The sequence below is a fragment of the Plecotus auritus genome (genome assembly GCF_963455305.1).
Source record: "Plecotus auritus genome assembly, chromosome: X".
Lineage (NCBI taxonomy): Eukaryota > Metazoa > Chordata > Mammalia > Chiroptera > Vespertilionidae > Plecotus > Plecotus auritus.
In genome coordinates this window covers 13617377-13639430 of record NC_137784.1, presented here as the reverse complement: position 1 = coordinate 13639430, position 22054 = coordinate 13617377, and the positions used below count along the sequence as shown (strand labels likewise).

Below are 22054 nucleotides of genomic sequence, written 5' to 3'. Positions count from 1 at the left end.
GGTTATATAATTTACTTCCCTTATTAAACCACTAATACATGCAGATGTCACACTGCTGTAGTTACTCTAAATTGTAAATAATTCTTTCAAATCAGAGATTCCAACTATTGAGGCTTTAACTAACATGGAGACATAAGACTGTTGGAAAGAGAAATGAATGAGAACAATACACATGATGCAATATCTACTTATAGGAGAATATCTATTTAATGTAAAGGAGGACATCACAGCAAGTAAGCTCTATGAACAAATTTTAAAATAATCCATTGGCCTTGATCTTTGATGTATCAAAGACAGGTATTTGTAGTTGGCAGGGACCAATTATTCCAATTTACAAGGGTGGGCAAAAGTAGATTTATAGTTGTTAGTATGTGAAAAACAGTTTATTATTGTATTATTATTTATTAATCACTGTATTACTTATTTGTATTAGACCAATAAAAACCGTAAACCTACTTTTGCCCACCCCTGTAATAATTCTAGTAGTGTGAATGAGGTTACTTAAATACAGTGATACAGAAAGTTAAAGAATATAGGGTCAAAATTTATTCCACATTTATAGTTTTAGATACATGTATATTCATAATTACAATGGCAAATTACTAAAATAAATGAATTGCAAAAGATTATTCAGCATAGCAAACCACATATTCAGTTCTAAACAGACCACAAAGTCTACTGTGTGTTTGGACTGGGGTTTAATCCTGTTGTACTGGACTTCACTAACAATCTACAAAGCCTAAGAAAATGAGATTTAAAATCACCGAGTCCAGAGCCCACAGAGATTAGAAGACCATCAGGAGAAGTTTTTCTGGCAGTTAATAGAATTTTAACACCCTATAAATGAAGTTCGGCATACTTGGAATCTTACATTTGATTATGATAAAATAAAATCAAAACCAAACATTCATAATGAGGGGATTATGCTACAACGTAGGCCTATTGCATGTGTTAATCAAGACCTCTTCTAGCTTTGACACCAGTGATCAAAATAACTTATTCTTGTTTGTTCCTAACAGGTATGTCCTAAAAACAATGAAGAGATCTATGCAATATATGATTTATGAGCCTTCATATATTGGGTTCTTTGTTATACTAATTTTGCTACTAGAAAGACATGAATTTAGTCCTTTAACCTCTCTGAGCTCAGCTGCTTTCAGGTAAGATGATAGCATAGAACCAAGAGATTTCTAAAAGTTCTTTCTGATTTTAACTTCCTATCAATTCATCTCACAGAGAACAAGAGTATCAGTGTGCAGAGCAACTAAGCATGTTCTTTTTATAAAAGAAGTGTTACAAATTGCTTTAACTAATGTGCTACAATAACACACACAAAAACTGTATTTGTGTTTCAAAAGTGCTTGTCAAGTATAATTAAAACCATAGATGTTAAATAACTATAAAAAGAGCTGTAAAAATTGCTAAGAATTTAAGTGACATACTTGTACTACATCCATAATACATTTACCTATGTCCAGAAGTTAACTATAGAACTATTACATTACACAGATCCTGATTTTATTTTTAAGTTATAAAAGAAATATATTTTATTTTTATACATTTCCTTTTAAAATATTTTTATTAAATTTATTGGGGTTACATCAGTTAATAACTTTATAAGGTTCCAAGTGTACAATTCTATAATACATAATCTGTATATTGTATTGTGTGTTCACCACACAAAGAATAAAATTAAACCTTTTAAATTCAGAATGTCCAACTGTCACTAGGAGTCACTAAAGTAGATATAAATAAAATCAAGAATGGCCATCACTCATTGCTTCTAAACCAAATAAGCGAATCAATGAAAAAAATTAGAATCAAATAATGTTAGAGTTTTAAAAGAGAACATACCACTGACATATTTTTATAGCAAAGGAATGCAGAAATCCAAATTACTTACCCTAGGTAACTCTGATGCAAGTAAAGCTGTCTCAGCCACTTGATGTCAATACTGTCTTTCATTTTTAAATTAAATTTTATTTTTGGCATTCATTTAGTTTAAAATTTACATGACTTTAAAAAATTAGTTATAAATGGCTCAGAGCTGACCCACCCCCCAAACAAAATCCAAAGTTTGAATGAAATAATAAAATCTGTCATGTTGCTGTCCTGTCATTTAGAAACATATCAATATAAAAAAGATGGAGGAAGTAGCAATGGCAACAAAATCATGGTGAAAGAAGATATTTCTCAAAAGCTTTAATATCAACATTGTTGTCACATTGTTATAATGATTAAAACAAAGCTCTTAATTTTTATATTTTAAAAATTCTACCAAATTTTATATGAGTTGGATAGATGGCCCATTTTTCCAAGGAAAACACAAATGTAGGTCAAAATGTGAAACCTAACAAGAAAAACAAAACTTCTGGTAGTTAAAAAAAGCCAGCATACTAGCTTTGGGAAAGTACACTTTCCAACAACCATTCCATACAATATTCTCTACAAGATGAAAACTAATTTGTAGGCTAATGCTTCTCAATTATCCTCAATCCAAATACCACTTGTGACACATGAATAAGAAAAGGCATTGTTTTGCCATTGATTCTCTCTTGTTTTCAGTGATCCAAGCACTACTGAATTGGTTCATTTGATTCTTACAATTGACTATTTCTTCTAGGAAAAGTCAATACATTCTTATCACTTAGATGAAGCTCTAGTGCTTATAAGTACCTGTCATTTTCACTGCACAGATTCAGTGTTTAACAATTTTGATCACAATGTACATGACTTTTTATGATAAAATTCTGACAAAGCCTGAGAAATGAAATTTCAATGATCATGAACCTTTTGGTAAAATAATGCTGAGAAGTACAAGGAATCATGATATGCAGGGTCTACTACTGAGATGAGGTGTTTATCTGCTTCAGACTTAGGGATGGCAGAGACATCAACAGTAATGCCTTATGACCCTTGTATTGAGTTCCCTGCAGGAAGAGAGAGAGATACCATTCTAATAATTATGCAGAATTACTTATGTAATCCTTGGACTCAAAGGAAAAAAAAAAACGGTCTGGAGAGAAATGCTCCAATAAAGCTGTTAGAGAAGTTAGGGTACACAGAAGACAGAAGGTAGTAAGAGGGAAAGAGTTCTCAAGAGAGAGCCAGCCTCTTGAAATTTTTACTTCATATACATTTTTAAATCAGTATACTCTTCTTTGTACACCATGTCTTAATGAAAACTTATGTGAGCTACTAGTATACTCAGTAATTTATTTCTAATTGGAATCCTTAAAAAAACATTCTCCATAAAGATATTTGAATCTTGTTCAGTAATTAATTAATAAACAATTATTTTGCCAGTGTCAAAATGTTACTCTATTTCTACCTGGAATGTATCTTGACTAATTATTCTTCAGAATTCCCTATAAAGCACATTTTCCCAATCCCATTTTCAGACAAAAACAACCACAAAACAAACCTGAGGGTTTGAGAATTGAAGAGATGAGTTAAACACACACAGCAAATACAGGACATAAGTAAGGTGGGGCCACAACTTGAGAGACTTGTAGTTCCAACTCAATCCTACAGATAATTTGTATTATTTTCTACATACAGTGTTTCCTACAAGATATTTATCCCTTTAATCTCTTTTTAGTCATCTGTATGAAATGTAGAGATGGAAGAAGAGAACAGTAGGATAAGGAAGTGAGTCTTTTGGCATGGCTACAGGGGATAAAGATGTTCTCAGCAGCCTTGAAAGGCATCATCTGGCATTTTCACTTGGGAAAGTAAAATGCTAAATTCATGGCAGCTAACAAAATAGCGGTTACTATACAATGATTACCCTTAATTAACTTCACTGAAGAACTCGTGTCCATCTGCATTCCGAAGAAGCTTCCAAGTCTACTTCTTGCCATCTGTATTTCTTAAGTAATGCAAATCACACAATTTGCTTCTGACATTATGTTTTTAATTATTAGAAGACTGTCTGTATCATTGCATGTAGTCATCCTAAACCTTTGTAATTTTGTTAAGAAACTGTCATTGGAAAGTCGTGAAAAGAACTTCAATCTAAATATCGCCCACCTATCCTGAGGGAGATTCTATCCTAGAATAGATATTGGAGACTCTTGCTAAGTCAAATCATCCTTTCCACTCACATATACAAAGACAGCTTCAAAACCTTGATATTTAATGTACAATCTCGACAGGTTATATATTTTTAAGTTATCTGTATTGCTGAAAATATTACAGATGTCCCCCATTACTCCCCCCACTTTGAGTCCTTCTACCCTGAACCCACTACCCACACCACAGGCTGTTTTGTCATTTCTTTAAAAGTAAAGCATTCTTACCTTACTAAAACAAAACAAAGCAGACAAATGAAACAAATGCTACTTCATTCCTGTGAGCATAGCTTAAGAAATACTTTGTACAAAAAGCAGAAGCATTTCGCAGATAACAAATTAATGCATATCCAAGCTCGTACTCACAGAGCATAACATCAGGAAAACAACAAGACAAGGAGACAGTTATTAGACATTCACATCAACATCAGCAGAACCTCACACTTACAGAGGTGGATTAATAACAAAGAATCAAGTTGAAATTGTGATAATTATAGCATTTCAATTTACTAGTATTATGGCAAGAAAAATATATCGGGTTAATGCATTAAATTCCTAGTCACAGTTTTATCTTACTATTAGACACTATTCCTTTTAGAATTTTCACTCCAAAAAGATACAGGAATAAAGCACAAATATTAAAGTAGTACTGTTTTGAAATCTAATTGAATTTCTTGGAGATGTGGCCAAAGGAGGCCTTTAGCTATAACCACCCTCATATCCAAACTCAGCTACTAAACACACTATATGACTCCATAATACAATGTAAATAAGGTGTTACATTTTATGATAAAAATAAAAATGTTGACTTTCTTGCAGAAAAGCAATGAGAAAAGGTCACTTATTCAATTTCAGCATTATCTGCCCTAGGCAAATATCTGCCCTAAGTAAATGTGTGTGACATATTTATATACACATTTATATACTCAGCTGAATATCAATTATTATAAAGCCCAACATTTATTTGTTCAAAATTTTTCACACCTTGTTTAACATTCTGACACTGTGTCTGCAGAAAACAGAAACAACAATTAGAAGGAGTGTTGGGTATAGGGCTTGGTTAACAAAAGTTTAGAACAGCACAATCTTCCATCTCAGAGTTCAACTACAAATTTGTTAGCAGTGAAGTAAAATAAGGAGATGGAGCTAACTTTTGGTGATCTCCATCCCATCCTATCCCATGAACATTGTTTCCTTTTCTTACACACATTTCCTGATTAGCAAAAGGTTAAAAAATATTCAAGTAAAAGATTAATTTCAGTGGAAGGGAAACAAGGCATATCATTCATTCAAGAAAATTGTTTTTGGTGTTTGTTTGTTTTTCACTTGTGGAAAAGCATGAGGTTTACACAGGGAAGTAAAGCAGAAGGATTCTTGATACCAACACAGTGCCAATGTTGCTCCTGGGAACATTTTGAGAATTGTAAGGAGTTTGAGGATGCCAATTGATTGCTAGATCAATGGATGCAACAATTCCACACTGAAGAACTGCTTGTATCTCACTTGACTTTTTTGTTTGTATTTGAAAATACCTTATTATTAACACTCACAGAGAGGCAAACCAAAGCTATTTCACATACAATATAGTGCTTATTTTGGTGATTACCAAATTTGAAATTAATTCCAATTTTTAAAAATTTACACAAACTTTTTATTTTAGAAAGTTTTAGAACTACAAAAAAAGCTGCAAAATAGTACAGATAGTTCCTGTATACCTCTCATTCATATTCTTTACTAATAGCTCACATTATTATGATACGTTTGTCAAAAATAAGGAACGAACACTGGTATATTGCTATTAACTAAACTTCACACCATTTTGATTTCACTATTTTTTTTCCTAATGTAGTTTTTCAGTCCCAGGATCCTATTCAGAACATCATCACGTCTCATTTGCCTCCTCTGGGCTGTGCTTTTTCTCATATTTTCCTTGTTTTTGATGACATTGATAGTTGGAGGAGTACTGTTCAGGTATTTTGTAAAATATCCTTAACTTTGTGTTTGCCTAATGTTTTTCTCATGCTTAGACTGGAGTTATGGATTTGGGGGAGGAAGATCACGAGGGTGTAGTGCCATTCTCATAACTTTATATTAAGGGCACATGTTATCAACATGCCTTTTCACTGATGATGCAAACCCTGATCACCTGACCAATATAGTGTTCACTAGGTTTCTCCATTGTAAAGTTGTTTCCCCTTCCCACCCTCTACTCTTTGGAAACAAGTCTTTAAGTATAGACCATAATCAAGGGGTGGGGAGTTAAGTGCCAACTCCGTTAGAGGAGAGTATCTACGTAAATTATTTGGAATTCTCTGAATGGGAGATTTTTCTCTTTTCTCTCATTTATTTAGACATTTATTTACATCAGTATGGACTCTCAGATATTTATTTTATACACTGAGTTATAACCAAATACCACTTTTGTTGCTCAAATTATTCCAGCTTTAGCCTTTGAGAACTCTTTCATAATGGTTCCCAAGTCTTTAACATGCCCTCTTTGAGCACTTCCTTGCTTTCTTGCACTACAAGATGCTCCAGGCTCACCTTAAATAATCCCTCTCCAGTCCTAGAATCTGCCATTTCTCCAAAAAGGTGTGGTTCCTTCCCACATGACTTTAAAAAAAATGTTTCTTTATTGATTTCAGAGAAGAAGGGAGAAGGAGAGAGAGAGATAGATAGAAACATCAATGATGAGAAAGTATCATTGATGAGAGAGAATCATTGATCGGCTGCCTCCTGCATGCCCCCCACTGGGGACCGACCCCGCAACGCAGGCATGTGCTCTTGGCCCGAATCAAACCTGGGACCCTTCAGTCTGCAGGCTGACGCTCTATTCACTGAGTCAAGCCAGCTAGGGCTCACATGACTTTTAATAATTCTTCAAGATGAATTAATAGGATGACATATCAAATTAGTCTAGCCCAGTGGTTCTCAACCTTTCTAATGCCGCGACCCTTTAATACAGTTCCTCATGTTGCGGTGACCCCCAACCATAAAATTATTTTCGTTGCTACTTCGTAACTGTAATTTTGCTACTCTTATGAATCGTAATGTAAATATCTGTGTTTTCCGAACCGCTGCTGTAGAGCCTAAGACCATCAGAAAACACAGATATTTACATTACGATTCATAACAGTAGCAAAATTACAGTTATGAAGTAGCAACGAAAATAATTTTATGGTTGGGGGTCACCGCAACATGAGGAACTGTATTAAAGGGTCGCGGCATTAGAAAGGTTGAGAACCACTGCTCTAGCCTGTACTACTCCTAATATTAATTTTTATTCCAGTGTCTATCAGTTCATCTACTTTTCCATTTTCTTATACGAAATGACTTCAGAACTTACTGCTTTTCTTAAATCCAGATAGGCTCATTATAAATAGGCAAAAAATATCAATTTGTCTCTTCTGGTATAGTCATATTGAGCACCTACATATAGAAACCAATTTTGTTTTTCATAAATTATTTTCCCTTTTTGTTACAATAAGGGCATTACGGGGAATTTTAAAAAATTATGTGAGTGGATAGGTTATATTGTATATTTATTTCAGGAGACATTACATAATGTTTGTTATATAAAGGGAGTATTGGGTCCCAAAGGATTGATGTAAGGAAAAAAGAATAAGGTAGACTATAGTGTATGGAATCTATCTGGATCCCAATTTAAGAGGAAAAACCTATAAACTCTTTATGACATTTGTGAAACTTGAACAATTTGAACAATTAGATGTTTAAGGATATTAAGGAATGGATTTTGGTGTGATAACAGTGCTGTAGGGGTGAGTATGTAATGTATATCTTTTCTAAGTATTTATTTTTTTTAGAGATACACTTTCATTTTGTTGTGATCGCATTACTGGTGTTTTGGTGGTGAGAAAAATGTTACTAGATCCCAAGATACTATTCTGCTGTATTTATTTTCTCTGTGTGTGTCGGTCACAAGAGATAGACTTTTATATATGGTAAGACCATCTATATATATAAAAGCCTAAGTGACTGTTACAACCGGACAATAGCTATGATGCGCCCTGACCACCAGGGGGCAGACACTCAATGCAGGAGTGCACTCCCACAGCCAACCTGCCATGGTCAGCCAACCTCCCACAGTCCCTCCCCGCAGCCGGCTGGCCCCCATCGGTCCCAATAGGGACTGGGCGAGAAGGCCCCAATAAGCCCCAACTGCCGGCCAGGCTGAGGAACCCCACCCGTGCACGAATTCATGCACCGGGCCTCTAGTATTTAATAAGCAGAATAAGCTAGCAAAGCAGCCTCATTTGAAAAAAATCTCCAAATTAGAAAATATTTCCTTTAAACATTACACACATCTTAAAATGAAACGTTGTTGATTTATGGTCTTACCATATTTAAAAGTCTTTCTCTTACCAGAGTGTTTATTAACATAGGATGTCAACAATTATTTAAAGGAAAGTAATACAATTCTCAAAAACATCCCCAAACAAAATTAATTTCAATTCATTTGGGTTTTAAAAGATAATGAATGCTTTAGCAGAGAAATAGTGCTTTATATAATCAAATGGACAAGGCTAAGGCCACTTCAAAATATTTGATAATTACCACAGCTCACAGCTGTTTTTAATGCCTATTGTCCTGGGTATTGTGGTAGCTTTCATGCATAGTGAGACTTCAAATCATTCTCTCCACAAACAAAGAACAATTTAAGTTGCTTTCAAATATATTTTAAAACTTCCAATCTAAAGCAAAACTCACCTCAATACTATTAAACTAAAACAAGGAGAAACAGAAAGTATAATCTTTGTGTTTTTACTCTGAATGAATACGACTTTAAGTTCCTAAATATATGCTAGAACATATATATTTTAGATACATAGGCAAAACCATCTGTACCATTTTAAATATGTATAATGTAGATGGAATTATACCTATCAGTACCATTTTACAATTACTCAACTGATCAAACATCTCTAGCTCAACTTGAGCACTCCATATGTTACATTGATTTCACAAGTTTTTTGACTGAATATGATTAAATTTTCACTAGCAATTAAGTTCCTTTTGTGATTCACTATGCTATTAGTCTATGGCAGTGGTCGGCAAACTCATTAGTCAACAGAGCCAAATATCAACAGTACAATGATTGAAATTTCTTTGAGAGCCAAATTTTTTAAACTTAAACTTCTTCTAACGCCACTTCTTCAAAATAGACTCGCCCAGGCTGTGGTATTTTGTGGAAGAGCCACACTCAAGGGGCCAAAGAGCCGCATGTGGCTCATGAGCCGCAGTTTGCCGACCATGGGTCAATGGTGAAAATATTTCCAAACAAAACAAAACAATTTGAGGGGAACAATTAACATTTAGTAGGTAGGTAAGACTTTCAAAGCTATAGGAATGCACTGAATAAAATCTGCTATTCAAAGAAACACTAATGAAATGCAGACAGCAATACTAACCACTGCTAAGTAAGTCTGGACAAAAGAATATAACAGAATTCATTATTTCTACTAAAATATATGCTGCTTATGGACATCTATTATCAGGCACCACGTACTTTAATCGACAGTCCTTTTAGAATTAAATATCTCAGCCCTGGGTTGGTAGTGGCAGTGGTCTGAGGTAGATCTTTTGTCTAAGTCTAGACTAAACAGAGGAGAGCATTAAACTCCTGGGGTTGACATGAAAATAAGAACAATATCACCAAGACTATAGTGCTCTGTGTCATCTTTTTCAATGGCTCAGTCCTATTCTGAGTGGCAACACATCCCCCGCCCCCACACACGCAGGTAGGCTAGAGACCAGAAAAACCTAAGAACTATAGTCCACCTTAGCACACACTAGAGAAGGTAGGTCTGATGGAAAGGGCATCCACATCTTTGAAAGTATGCCCAGGATTCCTCTCATGTAACATCTACCTCTGGTATAAAAAAAGGCAAGGTGGCAATATTATATATTCTGGAACTAGTTAGAAAATTTTCAAATTGTTTCTTCTACTTATTCTTTATTCATTCTTCAAAATACTTATTGAACACCTGCTCAATAAATATTTGGGTATATAGGAAAAGTCATTCAATGTTTATAAGCAAAATCTTCTTCATCTGTAAAACAGGGATAATTTGAACCTTTTAGGTTTAGGATAGGCACTAAATAATGCAGAGAAAGCATGTAGCACAGTACATAGCATACAGTGAGCACTCAATAAATATTATCTATTATGAGTTCTGCCTCTGAAGTTTGCCAACAGAATGCACCCTTTCTAAATTTAAAAAAAGCTGACATTTATCATGTACTTACTATGTACCAGGCACCATTTTAAGCACACCACAACTCCATGAAGTATGTAATATTACTACCCATATTGTACAAAAAAGAGAAAACCTGGAAAGTTACTTAAACTCTCCCTCTCTAGGATCACACAGTTAGGAAATAATGGAGCCTGGATCTGACTAACCCAGGCATCTGATTCCAGTGTTCTTTACCATGTACTGTATGGTGCCCATTTTTAAAGGGTAGAAAATTCAGGGATTTAAAAAAAAATCAAGTTTGAAGATAATTATATACAAACCTGAACTGTGTTCTTCATCCATGAAAGTATAAATCCAATCCAGTAGAGAAAAAAAAAGAATTGATGCCCAACCTAATTCCATCACTGAACAGCTGTACAATCTCTGTTGAGCTGCTTAACTTCTCTACGCCTTACCTTGAAAAAGATGTTAATAACTGTTCCTTATCTCACTTTTAAGTATTACTAATAAAGATGTGAAGTGAATGAGACCCTTCCAACTTGGCTGAATGAGGGGAAGAACCAAGCTGCATCAGAGAATGTTTAAAAAGTATCCCCAAAACAAAAAATAATGATTCTAAGTGTGCAGAAATTCTAACTAAAAATTCAACTCATTTATAGCTAGCATGTTTACAGTATGGAAATGGCTCCTGGCAAAGTACAGTACTTCTGGGTCAAATAATTTCTTTCCCATCTGGTTTGCATTATTAGATTGATCAGCAAGCCCTTCACACAGTTAAAGAGTAAACTTCAATGGAAGCCTATTGAAATTATCAAAAATCCCAAATAAACAGGACTGAATTAATTTTCTTTTACCACAATATATTTAAAATATTATGTCTAGGGATATACTAGAAAGAAAAATTACTAGTATTTAGCCTTAAATATTCCATAGAACAAGCCTCTCTCTGGGTGTGACAATTCAATATCAAACTGAAAGCCTACTGACAGCTAGAAGGCAAGAGAGCAGCAGCCTTCTACAGGAGGAAACCTTCTGCCACTGGTTTGATCCAACAGTGATACCAACAGAGACTGCCACAAAACTCGCACCAGGGCACCTAGCCCTGCCATCCACATTGGCTCTACATATTGAACTTGGTCTACACCAGCGGTCGGCAAACTGCAGCTCGCCAGCCACATGCGGCTCGCGAGCTGTGGTTTGCCACTCTGTTGACTAATGAGTTTGCCGACCACTGGTCTACACAATAGGCTCCATAAAGCAACTGGACTACATGTCTGTTTTAAGCACCATTAGTAAAAACTATATAACACTGTATAGGTTTTTAATATCCCAGTGGCTTGTTTTGAAAGCCAAATATAAATAAATTGTACAAAATGAAAATATGAATTTTCTGTTCAGCCAGGAAAAAAATAAACTCCCATATACACATATAAAACATACCAAAATTATTACAAGAATTCAGCTAATGTTGTTGAAATTAATCCTTCAGCATAAATACTTAAGGCAAGTATTTTAAAAGGTTTTATTAATAAATTACATTATAAATAAGTCTCACAACTTGCTAGAAAATAGAATCTTTCATAATCTTTGGTAAACAATTTGAATAAAGTAAAATCTAGGATCTAAGCCTTCCACTGATTTTTTTGTAGATATTACTTGAGAAAACATATTCAAGCCCATTTTAAAAATAGCAGATGTGGCTGACACAAAACAAAAAGTTCTAACAAGCAAAAAAGTAATATTGGGCAATACTTTAAAGGCAATTAACAATGTGGTTTCTTCTTATCTATTATGTTACCAGACGACTGTCCAACCCATCTAATAAGACTAATTTCCAAGAACATTAATGTCAAGTAAATATAAAACAGACAAGTGTGCTATCATTGATATTAGTTTTGTAACGTTTTTATTGTGGCACATTATAATACATTAATGACATTGTGAGTTTGGGCTTATTTAATAAATTTTGGTTCTTAAAACAATTTTGTTGTGACAAAATATTCAACAGATAAACACAGAAAACTGAAACAGCAGTTACCGTACTTTAGTAAAATTTAAAATTCATGATATTATGCAAATACCGGCAACCCTTTCTTTCCTGAAATTTTAAGAGTAAGAGTAAGATAATAAAAAACTTCCATTCCAATTAATAATTGTAATTTAAATTGAACAAGAAACTAAACACATATTTAAAGTCCCCAAATTTCTATCATGTTTAATAGTTACTTGTAATTCAAATCAGGGCACAATTGCAATCCACTGTTTTGCAGTACTAACTATAATATTTAAGCCTGGAGGTATTGTTTTATTAAGAGTTAACAGACTGGCATACTTACATTAAGGTCTTAAAAATTTCATGTATTGTAGTTTATATTCTAAGCATTCTAGATTTGGGGGAAAGAATATGCGTTATTAGAAAATTATCTATAACTTACCTAGTAGTGATTGTCAGAAGCATGTAATTCACTAAATCTGCAAGAGGCACCTATATTCAACAAGTTAACGCTTTACAATAACTCTCTACATAGGCTCTTAACAAGTGCCCTTAAAAATTAGTCCAAATAAATTCATATTTGGTTTAAATATTAAAATTTATTTTTCAAAATTACAGGGAGAGCTGGGAAGTTATACAAGAATTGCTGATTTAAAATGCATATTTGAATATCTTATTTTTATGGTTATTAATAAAAATGTAAAGTCAAAATTAAATATAAGATAATGGTTCTCATTAAGCTAAAGGGCTATTTTTCCATTTTATTCTCCAACTTAAGAATTAAAGGATATTTTCTTCTCACAAGAGAAAAAATATTTTAATTTCTTATTTGAGCATTTTTTTAACTTTTATAAAAGGATAAACTTAAGGCATTTTATCAATTTCAATCTACCCTGCATTTCAAAATATAGTATATAGTTACTTATTTTTTTAGTTATTTTTCTTCTTTAGGGTTATTTAGCATCATTGATTTTTTTTATATTTTTAAAAATATTATTTTTATTGATTTCAGAAAGGAAGGGAGAGGGAGAGAAAGATAGGAACATCAATGATAAGAGAGAATCATTGATTGGCTGCCTCCTGCACGCCCCACACTGGGGGGTCGAACCTGAAACCTGGGCATGTGCCCTGGCCAGGAATCAAACCATGACCTCCTGGTCCATAGGCTGACCCTCAAGCACTGAGCCACGCAGGCCGGGCAATTATTTAAAATTTTAAACTTTAGTTTTATTGTTGACACTTTACAGATGTCTCAATCCCCCCCTCCTTTACCCACCTCCACCCGGCCCCCCCCTCCCCTCACGCCATCACCTTACTGTTGTATGTGTCTATGGGTTATGCATAGATGTTCTAAGAGTTCTTTTAAAAACACCAAAATGAAGAATTGGAAAATTTGTCTGAAAGAAAACAAATGCTTAAGAAAAGGGATATGTTTTAATTTTTAAAATGTTTACCTATTGTGTTGGACTATTATATGATAGCAGCAGATAATATGTATAGCATAAACACAAGTGTTATGAATTCATTGAAATTACTAATATTTCTTAACAAAATTAATCTAAACCATGATTTAGATAACTGAGTTGGCTAGTAGTGTTACACAACTATGAAATATGGATAAAGCAACCCTACTTTCACTGTATCCTGGCACACAATATATGACTTGGCACTGAAGTATCCATTAGAGAATTATAAGGAATTTTACATGCATTGTCATTTAGGAAAGCAGATTTGCTGACAGACAAGAAATCTGTGGATAAATTTATTTATTCCTTCACTCAAAAAATATTTATTGAGTGCCTACTTTTCATCATATACTTTCTTTTGCCTTGTTATGCAAAAAACATGTGGTCCCTGCCTTCATCAAATAACAACACAAACTAATGTAAAAATAAAACTGGCAAACAGGATAAAGATATACATGGTACCAGGAGAGCAAATAACTGAGGATTTGATGTGACTTAGAGAAGTGGGAAGGCTTTTCTGAGGCAGTGGGGGTGGGGGAGGATTGAGATCTGAAGGATGAGTCAGATTTAACTGGGTAAAGAACAAAGGTAAGAGAAAACATATTAAGTGCAAAAAGGCCTAGTGCTGGGCAAACAGAAAGAAGGCGGGTGTAGCCTACCTTACAGGCAATAGCCAAACCTTTAAGAGTCTTATCAGCCATTTTAAGGACTTTGATCTTTATCCTAAAAACAGTGAGAAGCCATTCAATTTTTTAAGCTAATGAGGGTGAGAAGTGTAAGAAAGGATCAGATGAGAATCATTCCCAAGAAGTTCATCCGGACTACAGGTTGAACAAACAAACAAAAGTAAAACACTATGTTTATCATGACCTTGGCTGAAAATATATTTTGTCACTTGCAATAGGAGAAACAGAGGAAGCAAAGTACATTAATTTTATCTTTTCTAAACCCAACCACCACTTCTCAAACTTTTCCACTGATATGTCCATAATCCTGAAGGGACTCATAACCTTGGGAGGTCTGGGAAGTGCAGCTTCAAGCAGCCTGCTGCAAGCCTAAAATTCCTGTTAAGCCTCTAGGCTCATCTTTTAAATCATGCCAGTTTTACTTTGTAGAACATAAATATAATACCTCTGTTAGATTTAATATAAAAATGTTTTAGACTACTTAGCAAAAATCAACTCCGGTTTCTTTCGATGTTTTGGATTCTGCAATCATAGAAATGCACCATTTTAAGGAGCAGAGGCCTACTGTATATATGAATAATGTGAATTCACTCACTGAACGTTATTCAATACCAGGATTCCATAATTGAACACTACATTTGCTATTCTTTAGCCAGACACTAAACCATGACAAAAATCATAAAACATAAAAAGCTTTAGACTATATTTTTTCAAATTACTTACCCTCCCTTCCCCCTTCCCCTTATAAATTAGTCCAGAAGATCCATCCTTCTAGTACTCTTTACAGAAGCTAATCCTTCACCTTTCACAATAAGCCTTGTGTGTGAGGTGCTATAGGGAAGTCACGTAGAAAGCTAAAAATGTCATTAAGAACAAATTAAGTCCTAATCTGAGGTCACTGTGCTGTAAATGAAAATTATAACTTATCATTGGTTTAAGAACAGCATTAATATTTATAAGCCTATATTCATTCTTCATGTAAGAATTTGGGTCAGTAAAATTCTAAATATCCAACAACATAATGTTAGTGATGTAATTAATCTTCAAAAAACTCATTTTAACATTATTTCCAAATTATCCCTGAGAAACAGATTTGAAACAGCTGTACCAATTCAATACACATTCTTTGTGGGCTTATTTTTGGCAGGCAAAGTTTTATAATGTGGTATTTATTTAAAGTCAGGACATGATGAGATTTTTATTGTTTTTGTAAAATGCAGATTTGTTCTCGTACTTTTGTGCCACCTACTCATTGCTCCTCCCTCACTTTCCTTCTACTGCCCACCTTTCTCCTTCCATCCAACAAATGTAGACACAACCCCTCCCTGTGGTTAATCACCCCATCACAATTCTAGAGTCTCTTGCTGTGCCTCAACATTTAGAATACACCCTTCTTAGAATATGCCTTAATTAAATTGCTTAAGCAGTTGCTAAAATACCACCTTCCCTACGGATCCTTCCTTATCTTCTAAAATCATCATCTTCACTTTTCACTGGCGATTGTATACATATGAAACCTTAAAATTTACCAAATATTTGATCATATTTGGTACCCGTCTCTGTCTTGGCGTAGGTTTGTTAAAGTCGCTGCCATCCCTTACAGAGACCAATTTCCCCAAAGCAGGGAATAATTTACTTAAAACAATCCATTAAAGTACTTCCATAAAGAAGTATTGAGTTCATTATATATAAGGACCAGAATACATATACATATACTTTTTTCCTAATCTGCATTAATTATGAGTGTTAACTTAGAGAGCAGACATTAATGACACTATAAATAAAATGATGTTTCTTGTGAACTAAATTTTACATATTGAAAGGGTAAATTTCGTTTTTGTGTAAAATGACAAGAATTCCCATTCCAAAAATGTCAAATCCAAAGTAGGTGATTGTTGGTGACTGTCTAGTCACATTGCAAATCAGAATAAAACTAATTTTTTTAAAAGGAAGTGATATGACCAATTTGATCATATTTTTTCCTCAAGTTCCTGTCAGAATTATTCCTGATCTCTCTCTCAAGAATGTTTAATTCAAAATTTTGACATTTTCATTCATCCAATTAATATATATGTCAACCTCATCTCTGGATCCTATGAGGGGAAAATACTGAAAAGCATTGTATCTGTCAAAACTTCATCTCATCAGATACAATCTCCTTTATAGAATTTAAAATTTATACTAAATTGACCTTATTTCATAGCTGCATTTTCCTCTTTTGTAGGGTTGTATGCAAACGTTGGTTTTATCTTTGCTTTCTATACCTAAAATAATGTATTTCATTTTCTTTCTTCTTCTTCTTTTTTGTATTTCATTTTCTATCCTCAAGATGGCTGAGTCATCAGGACAGAAATTGGAAGTCAGTGAATGCTTCTTACAGAAAATGGTTTATAGTAAACAGGAAAAAGTAGAGCAGTTAATTGTGGGATGCTTTGAGAAGAGGCTATCTTTAAAATTCAGATTATTTTAGGAGTCACAATAACACAAGAATGGATGGAGCTAAGTTACAGAGACCATAAGAAAAGAGTAGTAGAGCAGGGCATGTTGGTTGACTGAAAAAAAAAAATCATTTTATCAGATCCAGAAAAGGATTAAGATCATTGGGAAAATTTCATGAAAGGAGCTGGTTCTAGAAAAAAACTTTATTTTAGTCAAGTGGATATTTTGAAAGAGTTTCAATGTTAGAAAAGGTGTGAGAAAAAAAGTGGAATTACTGGGTGTGACACGGACAAGGAAAATTAATCATAACATTAATAATAGGAGCACTAAAGTGTCCAGAGGATTTTACTATCATTCAGAGGACAAAAATGGAGACTCAAATAACTGCAGATTCTGAGGCATTTCCAGGCCCTGCAAGTGAACATATAGGAGGTCAGAAATGATTTTAGAGTAACAGACTGAGCAAAAATTAGAAAGTTATTGGCCTACTTTTCTACCTATAGCTTTTTCCAATAACTGCTTTGCTTTTATTCACTGTAAAAAGGGTTACATTTTAAATTTTTATCAAACCCACAAGAGGATTGAATGCAATTTTTAATTGAAAAAAAAATTTAGTTTCGAATGCTAAGTGATTGTGATTTTCTCAAAAATATTTTTGTAAAATTCATTTTTAAGGTCTATACCGTATTTTCAAATAGCCTGAAGTACCATCAAGATAATCTGGAATATAACTGCTTATTTTACTGACTCATGACGAGTTCATACATTTACTGGAACTAACACTGACACTGTGTCACATCAAATTTTCATTGTGAACAGAAAATTCTGTATTATATTTTACAAAGAGTGGAATTCAGGGTGAGCAAAAATGCAAGTGGTTTCTTATATCTTTACCAATAATTAATACATAAATTTAATATTTTGTCTCCCTTAAATATACTTTAATGAAAAGTAACAGATCAAAATGAATTGCAATGTATAACTGGTCCTTCATAAATAATCTTGAATATATGCTACCACAGCTTAATAATCTTGTCAGCCTGTTTCCCCCCCTCCTTCATTTTCCCTCTCTGCTTACTGAGTTTCTAGACCACTTATATAAATTGTCTGGAAGTATAAATGTATGGCCCTCCTATTCTTATGTGCTTAATGGTTCCTTTTCTATTTACTAAAGAGAAAACTACCCTAGAAAGAGCATAAATCATGTACCTTCTATATCGAGTTGTAACTATTTAGAATTGGAACTAGTTGAATGCATATGCTATATGCTTTAAATATTAAGGATGATGAAACCATCACATTAGGAGCATGCTAAACTTGCACAATGTTTCAGTTGTTCCAAAGTCCTGTTCATTCTTTGGTACTGCCTTAATAACACTACATGTTACACAACATGAAATGAAGTTTAGCCATTCCAAAGCTACAGCCTAAATTAGTTGACTTTTAAACATTATTGCATCTGAGGAAAGGGTGAAAAGTAGTTCTAAATGTGTTTTGTAAACTATTTTGGGAAAAGTGTAAAAAGGGGAAAATTTATTAGATAACAGTGTAAGTTATAAGTTGAGGAAATGTTCGTTTCATCCAACTACTTATAAATCTCATTTTCTGATATCTCAAATCACATTTCTATAAAATTTATAGAAATTTCATCAATAAGCAGTTTGGACTTGAAAAATACAGATGACATCAGTTAGTCTCTTCCAGTCTAATGTGTACAAGGATACACAAATTCCATCTTGGCAACCTCACTTATCTTTTCAAATAGCTCAAAAAAAATGTCACCAACAGGTATGAAAATTAATTCAACTTGAAGGTAACAGTCATTTAAACGGCAGCTAACAATGTTAGGCTAACTTCAAAGAAGCTGCAGTTTAGGCTGGAGAGATTTTGAAAGGACTAGTGTACTGGGATACTGATGTGTGTCAGAATATGTTCATCATATGTTCTACTTGTTTCAGTGGACCTGAACTGTAGAGACAGGGGAAACTGCAAGACGGTACTGGGAGGGTGGGAGGTGAAGAAGATGGAGTATGCAGCACTCAGTTCAAGCATCATGGGAATTTGTGAGAGGTAGTCTGGAAGGTAATCTGACTCCCATGGAGCCAAGACAGCTTTGCTTTGAGAATTTTAGTAACAGACTCAAACTAAAGCCACCTTTTAGGCAAATTCAAAGAAAGGGCTTAAATTAATCATGCCTGCTTCTTGAATATACCCTGCTCTTTCTTCCATGACTGAGATACAGAGAAGACAGATGTTTGTCGGTATCTGACAATGGGGGGGGGGGGGGAGGGAGGCTGGTGGGAATCTCAGAAAGCAGAATTTAAATAGCAAATATGGAAAGAGAACAAGAAACAGAAAAGATGAGCCACTGCAGGACGTTGTCTTAGTCATGGCACCCATGGCATGACACCTTAGCACAATGCACCGCATACAGGGGGGCAGTCGATAAATCATGAATTCAATTTAATGAAATACACTCCCATTGCACTGTGCTTTGCAGTTACAAAGCACTTTCTATATGTTAGAAAAGAAAAATGAAGTAAACAAGGAATACATGGGCATATAAGGGACTAGAAGGAAAGCAAATGGATAAAGGAGAATCCACAAGAATAAGCAAGAAGCTGAAAAGGTTCGGGAAAAGAGAGAGAAAAAAATTGCTTCTCCCTAGCATTCTAATCACCCCACCTTTCATTCTAAAGTACCTGGATCTTGGAAAGTCTGCCTGCTAAGCAAGCCCTAAGAAGGGCTCTCTCATTACAGCAGGCACATTTTTCACAAATGCTAAGCCTTTGGTCCCTGACTAATCTACCTTGAGTCTGTGCCTGGGAAAACCACAAGCAAAGCTGTAACATCTCCCAAGTGTGGCCAATAGTCATTTATTCAGTTCCATTCATTCCCTGTCAGCATTCCCAAAACCTTAGGAATCTTAAGGCACGGGGGGGGGGGGGTAGAGAGCTCTTTAGTCGTGAGTGGGGGGGGGGGGGGGGTCCTCTACAGGCCCCTTAACTCAGACAACAGAGGGAGATAGTGAGGCAGGAAAGCCCAGGGACTAGAGAAAAGCCCACAATTGCGACTCGGAGGGCGAGTATGTATAAGTATGGCACTTAGAAATTGCCAGGGAAAAGAGCGGGGAGAGCCTTCAAGATGGAAGAAATGAGGAGGAATTTGAATGCGCATTACCTCTCACCTGGCGTCCAGCCCCCCCCCCCCCAAAAAAAAAAAGCCCTGAGGTCCAAAGCCTCAACGGGCCAGAAGAGGAGGAGGCAAAGGATGCGGGGTGATGCGCTGGAGGGAGCCCACAGACACGAGCACGGATGCTGTCCCAGGGGAAGCCTGTTTTCCTCTCCAAAAGTAGAGCATCCCATGAGCATCCTCAGCCCAACCTGGGGGAGAGGGTCTGCTTCCTGATCCAAACTGGGGCGGCTGCGTCCTGACCCCGTTATGTGGGCTTAAAAGTTGCCCGGAGAGTTGGCGCTGGGAAAGGCACCTGGCAGGGGCGGCTACCTAGAGGGCATCAGGTTTCCCGGGGAACAAAGGGGCTCTTGCAGGGGCGACCAGCCAAGCAGGTCCCTTGGGGGCTCCTCCCTAGGGGAAAAGACCGGGGGTCGCCACGTCCTCCCGGTTTGGGGACGTCAAGGGGGGTAGGAAAGCGGGCAAGATGCGCAGATATTGCGCCGGGATTCCGCAGCAGGGCTTCCAACCCCCTATCCTCCCGCGCTCCCCGCGTCCCTCTCCAGCTGGGGAGTAACCGGCTGGAGACAATAGGAGAGCGGGATCCCGAGCCCCTACCGGCTCCGGAGGACCCCCGCCGCCCCTCCGCACACCAAGATCAGTCTGCGGTAGCCCCGATGGCTGGCTCGGCCGTCCCTTCCCTCCCGCGCGCCTGGACCCCGCACCCTAGGGCTGCCTCGCCCTCCGCACAGCGGTCATTACCTTTCATCCAGTCCACTACTTGACTCGGAGACCATTTGCTCACCGGTTCCATGATCAGAGCCATGAGCACGGGGTCGGTTCCGCGTGGGGTGCGGAGCTCAGACACAAAACCAACTCAGCTGTCTGAGCCGCCTTCAGGTGGGGTGCCTCGCTGGCCGCTGCCTCGCGGCGGGCAGCTCGGAGAAAGCGGCTTTTGTGTCGAGTCTCGAGGCTGCAATGTCTCTTAGCGCAAGGCGGGCAGCAGCGGTGGGAGCCGCGACCAGGAGGGAAACGCGCCGCGACCACTGCGCCTCTCGGTCCCTGCCGAGGCGGCGGTGGCTCCGTCACTTCGTTCGGGGGGTTCGTCCCTCCGGGGCTTCAGTTCATGGCTTGCACTGCCGAGGGTAGCGACGCTTCGGGAAGGAGCCGCCGCCGCTGCCGCCGCCGCCACCGCCGCCGCCGCCGCACGCCCGCAGCCAACTTGCCCGCTCGCCTCGCGCGCGGGAGTGAAGCCCCAGCACGACCAACTGCACGGCGGAAATGACGAGGGGCCTCCTGCCACCCAAAATATCTCTCTGCAGCCCTCGGGTGCGGGGCGCGCGCGCCACGAGCCCCCCGCCCGCTCGCGGCCGCGCGGTCCCGCCCCCGGGGCCGACGCCAGGCGCGTGCGCGTGCGCGCGCCTGCACGAGCCCGAAGACCGGGGTCCGCCTATCAGTCAGGCAGGTGCGGGGCGCCGCCAGCTCGTGTTCCCGCCCCGCCAGCCGCCCCGGGACAGAAGCGCGCGAGGAGCGCGTGCGCGGCGGTGTCGGAGGCGGTGGCAGCCGCGAGCCTGAGCCCGGGTCAGTCACTTAGGTGCCCGGGGCGGGAGCATGACCCCGAAGGGCCTCGGAGCAGACGCGACGGCGGCGGGACGGCCGCCCACCAGTTGCTGAGGCTGCTGAGGAGGTACCTGCTGCCCCGCCGCCGAGGGGTGGGGGACACCGCAGAGTGCCTGGTTACAGCTGGAGCCCGGGCTTTCCTCGCTCCGGTCCTCCGCGCTGCTGAGTGGGCTCCCGAGGTGGTTCCCGAGCCCCGCGCACGCATTTGGAGACGGAGGCGTGGAATGCCGCGGGCGGGAACCGGGCTCCGCCCGCCACAGAAGCAGCGATGGGGAGGCAGGAGAGCCGGTGCCAGGCCGGGCCGGGACCTGCCAGAGAGGTCCAGGTGATACTGAGACAGGTCGGTCCCACGTGCCTTTTGAAGGGCTCTGTGTTGGGTTTCCTCCAA

At 37.7% G+C, this 22054-nt stretch overlaps 1 protein-coding gene across 8 annotated transcripts in view; it reads right to left on the bottom strand.

The window, feature by feature from the left end:
* Nucleotides 1-21434, bottom strand: part of CNKSR2 (connector enhancer of kinase suppressor of Ras 2) — a 271774-nt gene extending 250340 nt beyond the window's left edge. For 6 of the 8 annotated variants that reach the window (XM_080653011.1, XM_080653013.1, XM_080653012.1 and 3 more), the window contains exon 1: nucleotides 20809-21428. In XM_080653011.1, coding sequence (XP_080509137.1) covers nucleotides 20809-20872 — 64 coding nt within the window. In that variant the 5' untranslated portion in view covers nucleotides 20873-21428. Of the gene's footprint in view, nucleotides 1-20808 lie in introns of all 8 variants that reach the window. The other 2 variants (XM_080653010.1, XM_080653014.1) reach the window with 1 other exon arrangement.
* Nucleotides 21435-22054: the final 620 nt, after the last annotated feature.